The 16451-nt window shown below is 46.8% G+C and overlaps 1 protein-coding gene and 1 long non-coding RNA gene across 3 annotated transcripts; one reads left to right on the forward strand and one right to left on the reverse strand.

Moving 5' to 3' along the window:
- The first annotated feature begins 6836 nt into the window (after positions 1-6836).
- Positions 6837-7999, forward strand: LOC138105825 (uncharacterized). Its single transcript, XR_011148710.1, has 2 exons — positions 6837-7005; positions 7559-7999. It is a non-coding gene; the product is annotated as an uncharacterized lncRNA (long non-coding RNA).
- Positions 8000-10324: 2325 nt separating this feature from the next.
- On the reverse strand, positions 10325-15670 carry FIGNL1 (fidgetin like 1). 2 transcript variants are annotated; one of them, XM_069004107.1, is made up of 2 exons: positions 15634-15670; positions 10325-13014 (listed from the first exon to the last, which is right to left on the reverse strand). In XM_069004107.1, exon 2 carries the CDS (start codon positions 13004-13006, stop codon positions 10937-10939), a length of 2070 nt encoding a protein of 689 aa, XP_068860208.1. In that variant the 5' UTR covers positions 13007-13014; positions 15634-15670; the 3' UTR covers positions 10325-10936. The 2 variants fall into 2 exon arrangements, with proteins under 2 accessions (XP_068860208.1, XP_068860207.1); XM_069004106.1 differs by lacking the exon at positions 15634-15670 and adding an exon at positions 15135-15357.
- Between the last annotated feature and the right edge of the window lie 781 nt (positions 15671-16451).

Here is a 16451-nt window from a genome sequence, read left to right on the forward strand (position 1 = left end):
TAAAAAAAGAAAAAACCAACCAAAAAACAAACAAAAAATTAAAAAAAACAAACAAACAAACAAAAAATCAGCCTATGAGGGCTTTAGTTAGATGCTCATTTGCAACTGAAAAGATGAGGCTCGCCCAAACTTTGCACAAATAGGAACGTGCAAAATAGAAACTTCAGATAAGCTGTGGAAAGAGGGTGGGATTTCCAGAAAATAGGGAAGAACTTGTTACACCCTCCTTGTCAAACTTTGCAGGATCACCACAGCTTCTCTGGAGAAACAGTATGTGCCAAGGGGGAAAGCTAAGAGCTTTCCTTTTGGTTCTGCTTCTCCTATACAAACTGCTTGCCTAATTTCCTTTGCAATCAGAGAAATATTCAACTCAAACCCCATCATTTCCACATCTCACTCTGCTGTGTACTTTTGCTACAAAGTCTCTTGTTACTTCCATAATTTTATATCATGAATATTTTACCAGGATCTCAGTTCTTCTCAGGCCCACGACTGCATCAGTGCTGAGCAAGTTAAAGCCTCCAGAGCAGGGGGAAGAGGGAGAGGCTGGCGCCACTCAGCAGCTCCCAGCAGAGCCCCTCCAAAAGGCATCAGGGCCAGAGGGCCGAGTCCCTCTCCTGTTTCACACCGTGGCAACACGGGAAGTTACACAGCCCATCTTTCTTAGTGTTTTCTGCCGTAATCCTTGGAGCTTTTCCCCAGACAAGCAGAATAAATGCTTTGTCACACGTGGGTGGCAGGGTCGGGCTTTCTGAGCTCCCCCATTGCCCCTGGCTCCTGAGAGCACATCAGCCCTTCCCGGGATACGCGGGCCCGGCACCGTCAGCCTGAGACGTGTCCTGCTGGAGCTCATCAGCTCCCCGAGCATCCGCGCTGCAGCAGCGGCAGGGGGGCGCGGGAGGGAAGCGGGCAGCACCCCAGCCCTGGTCTGGCCAGCAGAGAACCCCCTCAGGGACATTCATCTGCCTCTAATCCTACCTCGGCACCTCGAGGTACCCCCTTTCCTCACGGGGGATGCATTCAGCCCACTGCACACCCTGACAAGTTGGCTGGCCTGGGGTTAGAAAGGAAATACCGAGAAGAAACAAACACCAGGAGGTTTGATGTCAGCAGAGAGGGGAAAAGAAGTTTACATTTATATATTAAAAAAATATATATTTTGGGGGCGTTAAAATACAAAAAAATAATTTCTTCAGGAAATTGCACTTCTTGGCTTCTTTAGACTAAGCCTGCCTCTGCACCAGGAAAACACTAGGGAGAATTAAGGCAGGTGCAAGAAACACTGGCTTTTGCAGTGAGATTTCTAAAAAGTTTTGCAGCAGTGATAAGGAAAAAAAAAAACCCCAATATAAATAATAGTACAATTGTCACAAAGTGGGCCTGGAAAGAGCTACCCCAAAGATGGATATTACAGAGAAGGGAGTTATCTTTTTTTATGGTAGCCTCATATCAGTTTCAATTTCAACTATGTATCAGGACAAAGAAAATAAATAGGGAATTTGGACTGATCTATGATCACCTCAGAAAACTACACAACAGATTTCCGGACCCCACAGAGTACCTTGGCCTGCTTTAAGCACAAAAATTAAGTACAGGATCCAAGAGTGCATGTCTTCACCTTGTCTCACTCGGCAGGACAGCTGTGATACACGGCACTGCCCCAGAGGCCACCAGGAGACTCCTGCAGCCATCTCCCTCAGCAAGATTTCGGTAACAGCACGTTCAGACCCACGGGACAGAACAAGAGAGAGATGTTATCACCATTTCCTTTCCTTTCCCTCAGGCGATTGCTCTTTAAAGAAACACTCCCTTCGAAAAAGGGAATTGCAGCAGCACTGGGCTTTCCCCCCCCCCCCCCCCCCGACCATCCATGCTGCCGCTCTGTGACGTTCCCTTTCCAAGGATTTGCTGAGAGGTGCTGTGTGGAAGACCAAATCTGTAGTCCAGAAATTTGTTGGTTCAACAAAAGGGATGGCTGAAACAAGCTGCCTGACAAAGAGCGTGCGCTTCCTGTTGTTGGCAGAAAGTGAGACTTCACACTGTTCCCCCTTGCTTCCTTTAAAAAGAGTGCCAGGAATTGATGTAAATTGGCTTCAGAGCATCTGACCCACAAAGCAGGGAAGTGAGAAACTGTAGGACTCGGGAAGACAGAGCAATATTAGCCACCTATATCTGAATATATACGGGGGTTTAATGTACTTGATCAGATGGCATCAGCGATTTTCCCTTGAGACGTGCTCAAGGGGCTGAAGCCTTCAGCGGCTCCAGAGAATTATTTCTCCAGAGCAATCAGTGAAGTGATTTCCTCAGCCACAAAAGCTCCACACCACCGGGCACGCTGGGCACGCTGCCCAGACAGCTCAGTCGCACACTGGCAGAGGGATCACCCGAAAAGTTAACTCCTTATCCAGCACAAAGGAATTCTGCCGGGAGCATCAGGAGAGGGTCCTGCACTGCTAGGTACGGGTGGTGCTGGCGTTTGACCCTATTGCAAGAGCACAATGATTTTTACTTCTGAGACAATCCTAAGAGAGCAACAAATGCCGTTTACTATCAACCAGAACTCAAATGAATTGAGACTTTTGAATTAATTGGACTCAGTTCCTGTTACCTGCTGTGTATCTACATTTCAACCCATTTTCAGGATCTTCAGCCTGGGAGACTGCTCGTACCTGCTCATTTACTCTGTTGTTAAAATTCCCAATCAAGGATCAGTTTTAAATACAAATGCACTGTACCAGGATTTTCACCTCTTTTCCCAGCTCCAGCTGACCTGAGACGCAAAGTAAAATTAATCTTTTCAAACCCTGCCTTGGTTAAATAGGAAGTTCTATAAATGTCACCCTGGTTTTTGCAGATCTCTCAAAAAAATCTTACAAATCGAAGCTCACCCAACGAAAAAACAATAAATACAATAATTAATAAAAGCCCAGTAACAAGTCATTAACACTGGATGATTTTAAGTGACAAAACCAGGAAACAACATTGACTACCCCTGGGCTTTCCTTAAGAAATTGGATGGACTTCTTTAGGAAAAGAACTCCATCTGGTGGCAGGCTACCAAAAAAAAAAAAAAAAAAAAAAAAAATCAACACTACCACGGTGTTCCTCTCCCCGGAAAAGATTGCTGTTCTTGGAAATGGAGAGGATTTGTGTGGATTACTGTTTCTCTATAAACTTCTAAGATAGGCTAGATGGAGCGAGGCGTCCTTCAGGCTTGCTAAGCCTGTACTAAATGCAGGCAGAGCTAAAGCGCCTGAGCTCATCAGGCTCCCATATCCCATCGCACAATTTCTGCTGCTGGCAGCGCTCGGCGAGCCATCCCCCGCCTGTGCAAGATGAGGAGCAGCAGTGCCATTGCCACCTGCACCCGCAGGCACATGTGTCCAGGATATCGGGAGTCACCCACAGACAAGAACTACATTCCTCTGTGGCGGCATAAATAAGGCGGCATCACTTTTCTGCTGCTCTAAGGGCAATAAAGACTCTTAAAACATGGATTATTTTTTAATGGGATTGTTCTACAGACAAAAGGTAACATTCCCTGGCATGAATTCCCCCTCCTCTGGGGTGACTAGAGGTGTGAATTGTACTACCATGACTATCTGGAGAGTTGCAGTACCACAACTATTTTTAAAAGCACATGAGAAATAGTTTTCATGAATGAAACCACAGTGGAGCAGTCCCCAGCGTGCTCAGCCTTGTCCCTTCTGAGACATCTACAGACACAGCGTTAGTGTGTACTTTCAGCAGATGACAGCAAAAGTTTCTGAAAATTTGGTCTTCTGTTTCTTTGATGCAAAACTTCTGGGTTTGGAACGACTTCTGATATCACAATGTTTTAATTATCACATCTAATTTTTTTCAGTCAGCTCTCAGACTCACTGTCAAATGACAGTAAGGCACCACATTAAGCAGGGTGGAACCTTTTAAATTTAGCATTAAAATCACTGAAAAAAAAATCACAAGGCACGTGCAGAAAATAATGAACTGACCACAGAATTATCACTAAAAGCTTCTTTCTCTCCAGTTGTAGCTATGCCAGCCCAGAGGTTCTGTGACCTTCTTGAAAGTGGAGTTTTCTTTTTCTTTTCTGCCATCACCACTAAATGTCTTTATATAACATTAAGCCACCAACAGGTATTGAAAAATATATCATCAATGCCAAAATAATCTGAAGGTATACATTAATTTGTGTCTTTACATGTAATCGATCTCCCTACCCACAGCACTTTTCAATTTTCTCTGTTGATTCTTTTTGAATTTTCTCTCTTTTTAGTAAAGAAGCTGGGACCAGAATAGCTTGCAGACACCAGCTTCCAGAGTGCATGCCCTCTCTGGAAAACAATTCTCCATCACTTAAGAAAAATCAGGAGTATCTGTAATGCTATATAAATGTCTATATCCTTCATCACACCAGATCTATATCCATTCTGTAGTACAAAGAATTGGTGTGAAAAAATTACAGTATATCAAGGGAATCAAGCTCCCTATGTCAATATTTAGTCCTTTTTTCTTTTCATACTTGGTAAAAAAAAAAAAAAATCCACAGGTCAAATAAGTTCTCCTTCTTCAGAATATTGAATTAAGTATGTGAGCACGAGCCATTTCATAACAACTCTTGTAAGAAATCTCACTGGTTACATCAGACCAGCAAGGAGAAGCAGTCACTAGTTGCAAGTGTCACAAAATAAAATTACTCATTTGGAAAAGGAGAAAACAGACTTGTAGGTCTTAACCACCACTGAGGAATATTGGGACTGGTGACATTCATTACTCAAAATGATTCTGCACAACAGGTTTAGGTGGAACTGTCCCAGCTGGCAGAGGCACACTTGCCTTTGGCTGTAGGCAAAAAGTCATAAAGAGACAGGTTTACTAATGCCAGTAATCGAAAATCATAAAAAACACTCTAAATTTAAAAGCAGAAGCCTAGACAACTTAATCTCTTATTACATTTTAACCCATAGTACAGAACTCAAAACCTCTAAGAATTGGGTAGGAATTTTCACAAGCCACTGCCCAGAATTTTGTGATCTACTTCTGAAAAGAAAAAAGCCAGCATTTTTTTTTACCCTGTGAACACACAATCGTTCAGACAGTCTTTCAGAGCAATGCATTAGCAGGCTGGCCATAATTTAATTTTAGGCGCTCAGGTGTTTCTATTTTACAAAGCCCAGAAGAGAATTTCTGATTGAAGCATGCCCGTTCCAAAACCAGGCAAACTAATCTGAAACTGGAATTTTCTATCAGCACAGTTTAGGGAAAGCCTGAGCCCCTGGGAGCTCTTCTCACATGGCTTTGGTGAAAAGCCCCAGAGCAGCCTGGCCGTGTTTGATTACTCTGCACGCGCCGTAGCCAAAGGAGGATGTGATAAGATCAGAGGCGCGACAGAACACAAGATGCCACCCTACCCCTGACCACTGCAAACCAACCCGACTCAAATGGAGGGGCTCTCCTGGGCTTAGGGTGCTGTTTGGGAATCTGAGAGACCACCTCAGCTGTACCCAGGAGCTCGTGGTTGGGATGCTACAACAGATTCACCTCCACAGCAGCCTTGTCCCTGCCTGAGCCGGGACAGCTGAAGGTTCCCCTTTTCTGTTCCCCCCCTTCCCTGCCGAGCTAACGACTCCAGTCATGCCTGGGTGAAGAAAGGGCAGTTGCTCCCCTTTCCCCCAGTGACCTACAGTGAGGAAGCAAGGAATCATCTCTCCCCCAGCCAGAAAGAAGATCTGGTGTCTTTACAGCATCCCTGCAGCTTTCATTCACTTTCCTTGACCCTCAGGTTCTGGAAGAGAACAATATTGCCTTTTGCTTACTGCTCCATCTTTGCCACAGGAAAACAACTTAATATTCCTCTGGAACAGGTTATGTGCCTTGGCAATATGGGAATATGGACACAGGACACACCTGCTCTTTCTCGTGTGATATTTTCTGAAGACAGAAATCATACAATTGTTGTAACAGCTCTGCCCAGTTAGTTGTAAAGCCATAATCAAAGTGCAGTAAGAGCCAAACAAGGCACGTCCGAGATTTCACTTGGGTCTTTCCTGCAGCACTGACGATGGATTCCTTGGTGACCATTAGTGATGGAAGAGGGAGGCTCTGCTGTGCAAGGCTGCTGTTGAAACCAGCCTGGGCAAGATGGGAAAACACAGCAACTTCAGAACAACTTTGCTGCAAATGAACAGTACTTTGAAAAGTACATCCATCTGCCACCCTGCACCCATGGACAGTCCTACTCTGCTCCAGTTTCATCCCTTATCAGTGCCGAGCACTGTCATTTGGGGTACCTCAACACTGAAGAGATATGAGTACACACACATGACTGGAAGTCTAAACAACAGGGTATTATTAAAAAGAGTTTTATTGTAATGCCAAAAAGAGTGGTATTGTAATGCCAAATGAAAAGAGATCCCAACTGTTTCAGGTACCTGCTACAAAGGCGATGATTAAACCTTTCCCTGTGTCCACGATGTGAGCAATACAGACAGGATAAGGCACAGAACATTTGCATCACAGTAACAGAGATGAGGCACTGTGGAAGAATTTTAATAACTTTCAATCTTGCTAAAGAAGAATCCAGGCAAGAAAGCCACTTTATTAATGGCTAACACTAAACATTTACCACTCTGTGCTTGCATAGCAGCATCTACTGAATACATCAAGTCCAGAGTGTGACCATGAGTGTGGTATGGGAATAAAGTCCAAAAAGAGACCAAGGTTTTTATAAGTACTGAACATTTTTAAAGAACAAACCAAGCAAAACATGCATCAGGCATCACAAATAATTCACCTTACATGAAGTGGGAATTTGAGGACTTCTTAGAGTCCTTTCCAGACCCAGAACTCTGTGATAATGCTATCTTGGTTTCACAGCTATGACCCAAGATTCTATGAAGTTTCTCACCTAATGGGACAAAAAAAAAAAAAAAAAGTACTAGAGACCTATTAGTACTACAGCTGCTTATAGCTACAGCATCTTACGTGACTGATTTTCTGCAGGTAAGATAAAGAATGGTAATAAAATATTAAAAAGCTTGGCTAAGAAATTGGGACTTTGGGAATGTTGTGTCTGCCTCTTCCCTAAGCCCTGCATTTATGTGAATTGTTCTGTGCTGGGCACAAGTGTGAAGGTTTCAGTCGGGGAGGGCTGCAGGGGTGCCCTCCCAGGGGTGGGCACGGCTGGGCCCAGCAGACCCACAGAGCAGATGCCTCTGCACATGGGGGGGACAGCCCATGCTCGTTTGTTTGGTGGGTTGTTTTCCAATGTCACATTGGCTTGTGAGAAGTTCCCTAATTTCTGTTAGAAGGAAAATTGCCTTATTTCAAAAGGACAGTCTTAGTGATGCCCGTAAGAGGCCAGTCTGGTTTCCATCCACTTATCATTAGCAGGTGATGATCATTTCTGCCTCATCAGCTTTTTCCCCTACTTGTGTTGTCACAGTTTTCTGTAAATGAAAATCCCCCCAGGGACTTCATACAGCTCTGAGACAATTTAGCTAACTCAAATTCAAGATGGACTGCCTCGTTTATTAATAAGACCTTACTTTTTCAGAACTGCAATTATTTAGCTTTAAAAGAAACTGAGAGATTGTGCACCCAACGCTGCTGAACCACAAAACCAGAGGAGAGTCCTGCATTTCTTCTTCCAAAGATCAGCCAGCCAAAAAGAATAAATAATGAAGTACATAGGTTTCTGCATATACTAAACAGATCCATTAGAGTGGATTTATCTGCACCATTTCCCTTAAATTACAATCATGCCCTGTTTCTGTGCAATTTTCTGTATTTTGTGAAATTATGTTCCTGGCAGTCGAATCACTGTGTGGAGGCACTGTTACAGAGGGTTATGAAACTCATCTTGGGCTGACTCTGCAAGTCCTGCTGGCTCTGAGCTCTGCAGCAAAGCCCAAAGGATGCTGCATGGCTGAAGAGATGGTTGTGTTACCTGCATCATTACCAAAACAGAATAAACTTTACCTAATGTTCCCTTTCACTATTTCTGTGTGCTTCCGAAGAAAAAAAGGCATGTATTAGGTTATTCATTACATGTAATTCATGTAATGAATAACCGAAAAAGTATGAGGAATGTTGCTGCCTGTTCTGAGCTTCCCTTCCCCCTCCCCAAGACAAGCCAGGACTTGCCTCTGCCATGTGCTCCTGAACCCCTTTGTTCCAAGCGCGGGCAAAACCAAATGTAACTCAAACTCTTTAGCAGTGTCTGATTGGCCGCTCACCCCAGGTCTGCCCCCAGTCCTCCCCTTCCCCTTCTCCGAATAAAAGAAGGGTCCAAGAGGGGGCCCGCCCTCTTTGGCTTGCCTCCCGTCTGTGAACATCTAGTCTCTGTCTCTATTTGAAAGCTTCCAATTGTGGGAATTAGGCAAGCTGAAGACTATATTTCTCCCTCTTTGCTTCCACTGGTGGTATCAGCTTTGCAGCTACTATTTGCCGCTTGTAGAGCTACTGAAATGCTGGATTGCCCGTGCTACCTCTCTAGGCTGCCCGAGGCTTTCTAAGGCATTGAACTACAAGCCTGGCCGGTAAAAGCTGTGCGTATACTTCCTCATCGGAAGAACAGCCTTGTCTGGTGCTGTGGTTCTACTTTTATGTCTTTGACAAGTTTCACTTTGCAGGAGACAAATACGAGGCACAGAACTTTTGTCCCAGTCCTTGCCACCTCAGGAGGAGCTTTATTCTCTTATCACTCACTGGCCCCTCCTTGTAGAGCATTTATATCAAAATGTGACTATTCAGATACACAGATGACCACAGAATGCCCCCTTGGCATACCAGAGTAAAGTCCACCATAGATAAGGCAATTATTTAATCATATGTAAGGCATTTATTAACCCGTGAGCAACCCTTAGATTTTACTAAACAGTTAAAATTCTCTGGGGTTTCATTCACTTTCCTGAGCAATGACTTTAAAGAAATGTTTGGAGAGAGAAAAAAATCTTACCTAGTATGTGTTTATAGCTCTCCAATACTGAACTTGTACGAGCAGGCTTAATCTCATAATCTTTACCCAAGTGGCACAAAAGTCAGTTGTTTTGGACCACATCACACATTTATTCTTACAAAATAATCTAATTATTTTACTCCCACTATTTCAAAAATGAAGATAAATTCCCATACCTGAATTTTTACATCTCTGCAAAGCAATTTCTGATACATACCAGACTTTACTAAAAACAGCTACGAGTAAAACTGACTCATTTGTTTAAATCAGGATGAGATCTAAGAAATTCTAAGCCTTCCAAATTATTCTGAATTCAAGGCTCACTGTGGTCTCCTGGGCCCTCTAGTTCCCAAATGTCTTTAAAAGGTGCTAGCTAAACAGCATTCATCCAGAGAAATCTGAGGAAGAGCAGCTTTTAAGCTCTGCTTTTTCCCCAATATGAGCAAACATTCTTTAGAGAAATTGAACATGAAGCACAGACAGCACAGCAGCCAGCTCTGCCATGCTAACAAAGGAATCCAAAGGAAAGATATCCATTTATTTTCCTTTCAGGGGCAGCTGTGTTCAGCCAGTGGACAAGGACAGGTTATGTGAATAAAAGGCCGTGCATTCTTTCATGCCTTAGGTACGAATGCCAAATATGAGCTAGCCAGGAATTTTACCACTGCTGCATGAGGACTTTTTAAGGAGCAGTGGAACCCAGGAGATGTTGGGACATGGGATTTCTCCTTCCTGACCACTAGAGCCCAGCACTGTCGGAAAAAGGCATCTTCCGTCTTAATCTGATGGATGCAGCTGCTGCTGTTTCTGCTTGGGGGTCCAAGGGGCTGAGCCCCTTAATCCAAACCAGTGGATACAAAACCACACACACACACAGAGACAAGGACAGAGAGGGAGCAGTGTCTTTCCCAGCACGCACACACACAAATGCACTCCCATACATCCACCCACAGCCCCACCCTGTCCCTCAGCTCCAGCCTCACGGGACCCAAGGTCACCAGCATGAGACACAACCCCCACACTCTCCAGTTTCACAAGGACACCTCACTCACGGAGCCTTCAGACACTCCCATGGGATTTAAGTTCATCAAATACCCATGCCCAGACCCTGAGCCCCCTTATCCTGCCACGGGCAAGGCTCTTTTCAGATGCTGGTTTTCCTCCTTGCCAGCTTGTCCAGCCTTTAGTCTGGCAGTGAGTTTTGGATCCCTACAGCATGTGGTTGGCCACACTGGCTACTCCATGGCTAGTCCCCGATCCTAAAGCCCCACGGCATCTTTTCCAGCTGCAGGTGTCCAGACCTCCCAATAAAACACAGCCACACATGCTGATGCAGCACAGAAAGCAAGGTCAAGCAGAAAATCATCAGAAAAAGTTTTTAATGAGAAGCTGGGATAGATTGCAGTCATGAGCCACAAGGCTGTCAGACAAGAGCGATGCTCAAGAGACCTTCCTCTTTTCTCCCCCCTTCTGTTTTTCCATACAAGCCCACATCCACCTCTCCTCCCTTTGCTCCTGTCTCCTCCCAAAGTGCCTCTAACTACTCTTCCCCATCTGTCTCCGTTTTGCCATATCCCTACCCAAAATTGGTATTTCTGCTATTGCTTGAATCCCTTACTGATACAGCTTGGTGGACCTTGCAAGATTCCCCAAATATTCCCTTCAATTATTTGTGAGGTTTGATCACCTTCCCCTTAAACATCAGTGAAATTCATCCATCTTTCCCAGCAATCTGTAAATTCCATCAGCTTCTTGCTGCCACTGCTGTTCAGCAATTTCTTGTATCATGACCAGCAGTTCCTCATAATCTTTTCAGCTGGCAAAGCCTCAGCCAGAGCCTGGACATCTGCCTGTGTAACATAAGTTTAATTCCAAGACAGAAAAAAAAAGTGCAGATGCACTAAACTGCCATGGGTTTAACACGTGGCAGTGCTGAAGTCCTCAACTGTTCCTGTGAAACAGCTGGGATGCAGCTCATCTACCACAGCCAAATGTCTGGTTCCAGGTTTCATAGAGCTCCAGGTCCTTGGGGGACACGCTGGGCCGCACCGATCTCAGGGCACTGTCAAAGTCCAGGAAAGAGATGGGCCGTACCTGGTCCGGCGTGATGGTTGCAATGTCCATGGACTGCAGACTGCGGATAGGGCCCAGAGAAGCTTCCCGACAGAGCTGTGTCATGTCTGCCCCAGAAAACCCATCGGATTTCTGGACTATGAGTTCAATTTCCTCTTCATTTAGAGAGCAGCGCTCCTTTGCCATCAGCCGGGTGACAATCTGCTTCCTGGCGGAGGCTTCTGGGAGAGGGATGTACAGTCTCTTCACCAGTCTCCTTCGGGCAGCTTCATCAATTTCCTGGGGTCGATTTGTTGCTCCAACCACGAGGATACGATCTTCAGAGGAGGTTGTTGCCCCATCTAACTGCACCAGAAATTCAGTTTTTATTCTCCTTGACGACTCGTGCTCCCCCTCTCCACGCTGGGACAACAGGGAATCGATCTCATCGATGAAAATCACTGCTGGCTGCTGACACCGCGCCACAGTGAACAGTGCACGGACCATCTTCTCCCCCTCGCCCACCCATTTGGAAGTCAGAGAGGAGGCACTGATGCTAAAAAATGTTGCTCCAGACTGGCATGCAATGCACTTGCCTATGAGGGTCTTGCCAGTCCCAGGGGGGCCAAAGAGAAGAATTCCTTTGGGAGGACCACGCAGGCCAGTGAAGATGTCTGGCCTCAGCATGGGCCACACCACTATTTCTTTTATCGTAGCTTTGGCAAACTCAACTCCAGCAATGTCATCCCAGCTGACTGGAGGCCCATGGTCCATGATCTCATGCATGATGAGTTCCACCATCTTTGGTTCTATGTTTTTCAGCCGTTCATCCACAGGCAGCGATGGATCTGCTGATCCCCCTACATGAGGTTTACACTGTGCTCCTCCATTTTCACTTCCATCTTGTTTCGGAACTGGAGGCACAAACTTGCCGAACGGACCCCGAGACCTGCCTGCACCCAGGGATTTTTTCACACCTCCATATGATGAGACTGGTGCACGCTGGTTTTGAGATTTCTTTTGCTGATCCACCCACAGCTGTTCCTTTGCAGTTTTAAACCCAGGAGCACTGCTCTCTTCATTTCTGTTTCTTTGCCCTGAAAAACCACTAGTTTCTGTAGAAAGGGAAGCCTGACATGGAGCAAGGCTAGGAACAGCTGTGCTGCCTTCATCAGCCAGACCATAGAATGCTTTTCTTTTCCCAGAATTTGCAGACCAGGCAGGTACAGCTGACTGGTTGAAAAGAGACAAATTTTGTGCGCCACAATAGTTACCTGACATTTTCAAAGAACTACTATTAGTGGTTTCTTTACTTCCAAAGAGTGGAGCTGCCAGGAAACCTGGATGAACCTGTTTGCTTAAGGAGGCTGAAGCGGCAGGAAGCGTGTCTGAAGTTTTGGTCACAGGAGGCACGCTGCTTTGAAGGGACTTGGAAGATGAGGGATGCTCAAGAAGATCTGGTCCCTGACTTGCACATTTTGCTGAGCCAGCACTGAGCTCAGTCTCCCTGGTACTGCCGAAGACATCAAGTTTAGGAAGAGCTGGAGCAGCGGAGGCACTGACCCCTTTATCAGCTCGCACACAGGCATCTGTTGGTGCCATCTGAGAGCTCTGGAAAAATTTGCCAGCCTGCATCCTCTCTTGCACACACTTTAACTCAAATACATTATCTGTTGTCAAGGCAGATTGCCACTTGTCACTGTCACTTTGCTGACATTTTGCCAAAGTCAAAATGTTTTCTGCATAGTTATTCAAGCCAGTCTCTGCGTTGCCAGAGTCAATAATCGCAGAGTATTTCTCTGCGTACTTCTTAAACAGGTTGGCAGCACAGACCTGGGAGATCTCGGAGTTTGCCCATGCATACTGAATGCGCAGGATCTTGGCACGGTATCCATCTGCCTTCTGCCTGGGTGTGCAGGTGCCAGAGGTGACAGCAAAGTAACTTTTCTGCCAGTCACTCAGGTGCACCGCGCTGGGGGTGGGGGCCTCCATCACTGACACTGGAACAGACAGAAAATACCTGCAGTTACAAAATGCCATCTCACACCATTTGCACTGTCTGCTTCCCCCCTTTCCTAAATACTTACATGGGAAAACCTACATTATTTTAACTGAGAGAAACAGAGCAGGAGGTCTTGCAAGCTACTTAGCCAGTCTGGACACTTTACTGTTTTCAAAAAGCAACCAGCTTTGTGGTGCAAAGGCATTTAGACTGAGGTTCTCTTTTCTTCCTTGTTCAAAGAAAGAAAAGAAGAAGAAAAAAGTGGGGGGAAAAAAAAAGAGAGAGTTTGCTTCTAACCAGAGGTCTCCTGGGGAGGTAAGTAAACTGCAAAGAATGGTAACAGATGGCCAAGCAAAACTTGGCCTTGTTAAATGAAATCACCAGTGCTTTCACTCTTATTTGACAGACTATGGCACAGTGTAACGGGGGACAGAGGATACACCACTGTCAGAATGATTTCATTTATTACAGTGATGGTAATAAAAATGAAACAAGCCAGTAAGTAAAATTGCATGCAGAGTCTCCAAGGGGAGATAAAAATGGAATGAATAATCCTGAATGTAGCAATCTTTCAGATTAATAAAATAATAACAGATTACTAGCAAATGTTCAAAACTATTTATTCCATTTAGAAGGCACTAAAAAGCCCCCATTTTACACTTTAGAGAAACAAAGCTCTTGCATGTTTAAAAAGCAGAATTTAAACTCCTTTAGTGTTGGGGTTTTTTTAAGAAATAGGAAAGATGACATTTGGCTCAGGAGTATTTTGTTTGACTTGAAATGATTCCTCATGTTCATGATGTATTTTCTTTCTCTGCAAAGTATCATGTCCATATATTCTGCACCCTTTCCAATAGAGTATGAATCAAGTTGCAATCTCCTGGATCAGCTACGGACTGTGTAGGAATGCAGATGGAGGTACAGGTGCAATGTCCATACAAGGCTGGGGAGACAGAACTGAAGGAATCTGGGGTATTTGGGGGTGTCCTCTCTAATTATTGGCAAAAAGTCTGGCATCAGCATTAGACAACAGAGGGCACAATGTGATTATTGCTCATATGATTATATGGTTATGCACATGATGAATAACAAGGACGTAAATCATTTTGGTTTGAATATTTTTTTTTACTACAGCCCAAATTTGTAGAGCTGTTTAGTAAAGTCAAAATACATTTTACCTGCAAATCTGGCACCTCTACAAGCAAATCCAATTCAAACAAACAAAACAAAACCACAAAAGCAAGGCTTTCTCTCTAAAAAGTTACTGCCAACTTTTGCACCGTGAGAAGTCTAACTCACACCTAGAGAATCTGATACAAACTCACATCATAACCCCTCCATAGCTGAGTGACAGGTGAACAGAGAAAGGCTGCAGCCTTTTACTTCTTTTCTCTAAACAGCTATCACTGTGCACATAACTTTTTTGTAACTGTTGAACCAAAAATATCTTAAGCGACATAAAAGCTTAAGTTCAGGAAAAGTTTAATAGCAGGTATTTGCTCCCAAGAAATACTTCGGTCATTCAGAACACAAATCTCAAGTTCACCACCACTTCCTTAAGGATTCAATGGTCACTTTCATAGCACTGAGAGAAGGTCATAAGAAGTGAACAGTGGTAACCAGTTTGAAATTTGTTTAGTTTGATTATTCACAGAATCACAGAATGGGTCAGGTTGAAGGGACCACAGTGGTCATCTGGTCCAGCCTCACTGCTCAAGCAGGGTCATCCCACAGCACATGGCACAGGATTGTGTCCAGATGGTTCTTAAGTATCTCCAGTGAGGGAGACCCCACAACCTCTCTGGGCAACCTGTTCCAGTGCTCGGTCACCTGCACAGTGAAGAAGTTCTTCCTCATGTTCAGGTGCAACTTCCTGTGCCTCAGTTTCTGCCCATTGCCTCTTGTCCTATCGCTCAGCACCACCAACAAGAGCCTGGCTCCATCCTCTTGACATCCTCCTTTTAGTTATTTATGTACATCTTAAGCATCGTCTAGCATCACATTACCTCCCCCTATTCTAATCCCTATTAATTGTCCTCATAACCTTACAACTTGTCTCCAAGAGAGCCACATGCACACACGTTCAGGCAGAACTGTTCCCAGACGAGGATACCGTACTTCGTGTGCATGCCCGAAGCTGGGGCGTGTCCAGGCACTGGCACCAATGGATCTGTGGCACAGAGGTGCGGAGCGGGCGGGAGCTGCTGCTGGTGCCGCTGCCTTCACACACGAGCACAGCCAGCACAGGGCACGCCCGCCTGCGGGCCAGGGAACCACGGGCAAGCACGCGAGCACACCCGCCCATTCCCTGCCCTCAGGCCAGGAATCCAGCCGGGAAGCTGCCCGGGCACGGCTGAGCCCTCGCCGCCCCTGCCCAGCCGGCAGCCACGGCCCCTCAGCTTAGGAGCGACGGGCGGGTCCCCTCTCACAGCCCCGGGAAGCGGAGACCAGAGCCCCGAGGAGGTCCCGCAGCTCCCTCCCTCCTTTCTTCCCTCCCTTCCCTCTCCCCTCCCTCTCCCCTCCCCCCAGACCCGGCCGTGCCGCTCCCGCTCCCGCTCCCGCTCCCGCTCCCGCTCCCGCTCCCGCTCCCGCTCCCGCTCCCGCTCCCCGCACCCACCGGGCCGCCGCCGCTTCTGCGAACCGCGCGCGCCCGCTCCGCGCCCGGCCCCGCCCCGCCCCGCCCGCCAATCGGATAGCAAGGCTCGGGAGCCGCAGCCAATCAGAGGCCCGGAGGGCGGCCCGAGTGGGGGAGGGACGGGCTCGCTGCGCCGACGTCACCCGCGGCGCTGGGAGGGACGGCGCGCGGCAGGGCGGGCGCTCCCTATTGGCTGCGCCTGAGGCGCGCGCCGTCCAATGGGCGCGGGGTCCGTGCCTTGGGAGGCGGGGCCGGCCCGCGCCACCGCAGCTCGTGGCATGGCGCGTGCCTCCAGCCTTCCCGGCTCCCTCCCGGCTCCTTCCCGGCTCCCTCCCGGGTTCCCCGCCGACGGCCCCGGGCGCTCCCCTGGTGCTGGTGTCTCGGCTCCCGCGCCTTGCCAGCCCTGCTCACACGCTTCGGAATAACTTTCCTGATAAAGGCTTGGTTCCTCAGCTGAAGGTCAGAGCAGCCGAGAATGGAGAGGCTGGAGAATGTAACGGGTTCTGTCATGCTCATGGCCTATCCAGGCCATTTTCAGTAGCGGTAGGAAATGGAAACGTGGAGATGCGCAGTTTGTGAGGCAGACGAAGGCTTTACCTTCAGTTCGGCGACTGAAGGAGCAGAATTGCTGTGGCTCTTCCTGTGTCAAACTCGAGGTTGGCAGCCCAGAATGGCAGGGCAGCCACCTCCCATCAACATCCCCCAGCTACCCGCTGTTTGTTCCTCTCCTCTCACTCAGAAGCCCCTCTGGATGCCCTCTGCTCACAGGCAGCCAGGCCAGTGGCGTCCTGGGCTCTGTC

This window comes from Aphelocoma coerulescens, chromosome 2, assembly GCF_041296385.1.
Source record: "Aphelocoma coerulescens isolate FSJ_1873_10779 chromosome 2, UR_Acoe_1.0, whole genome shotgun sequence".
NCBI classification, from domain to species: Eukaryota; Metazoa; Chordata; class Aves; order Passeriformes; family Corvidae; genus Aphelocoma; species Aphelocoma coerulescens.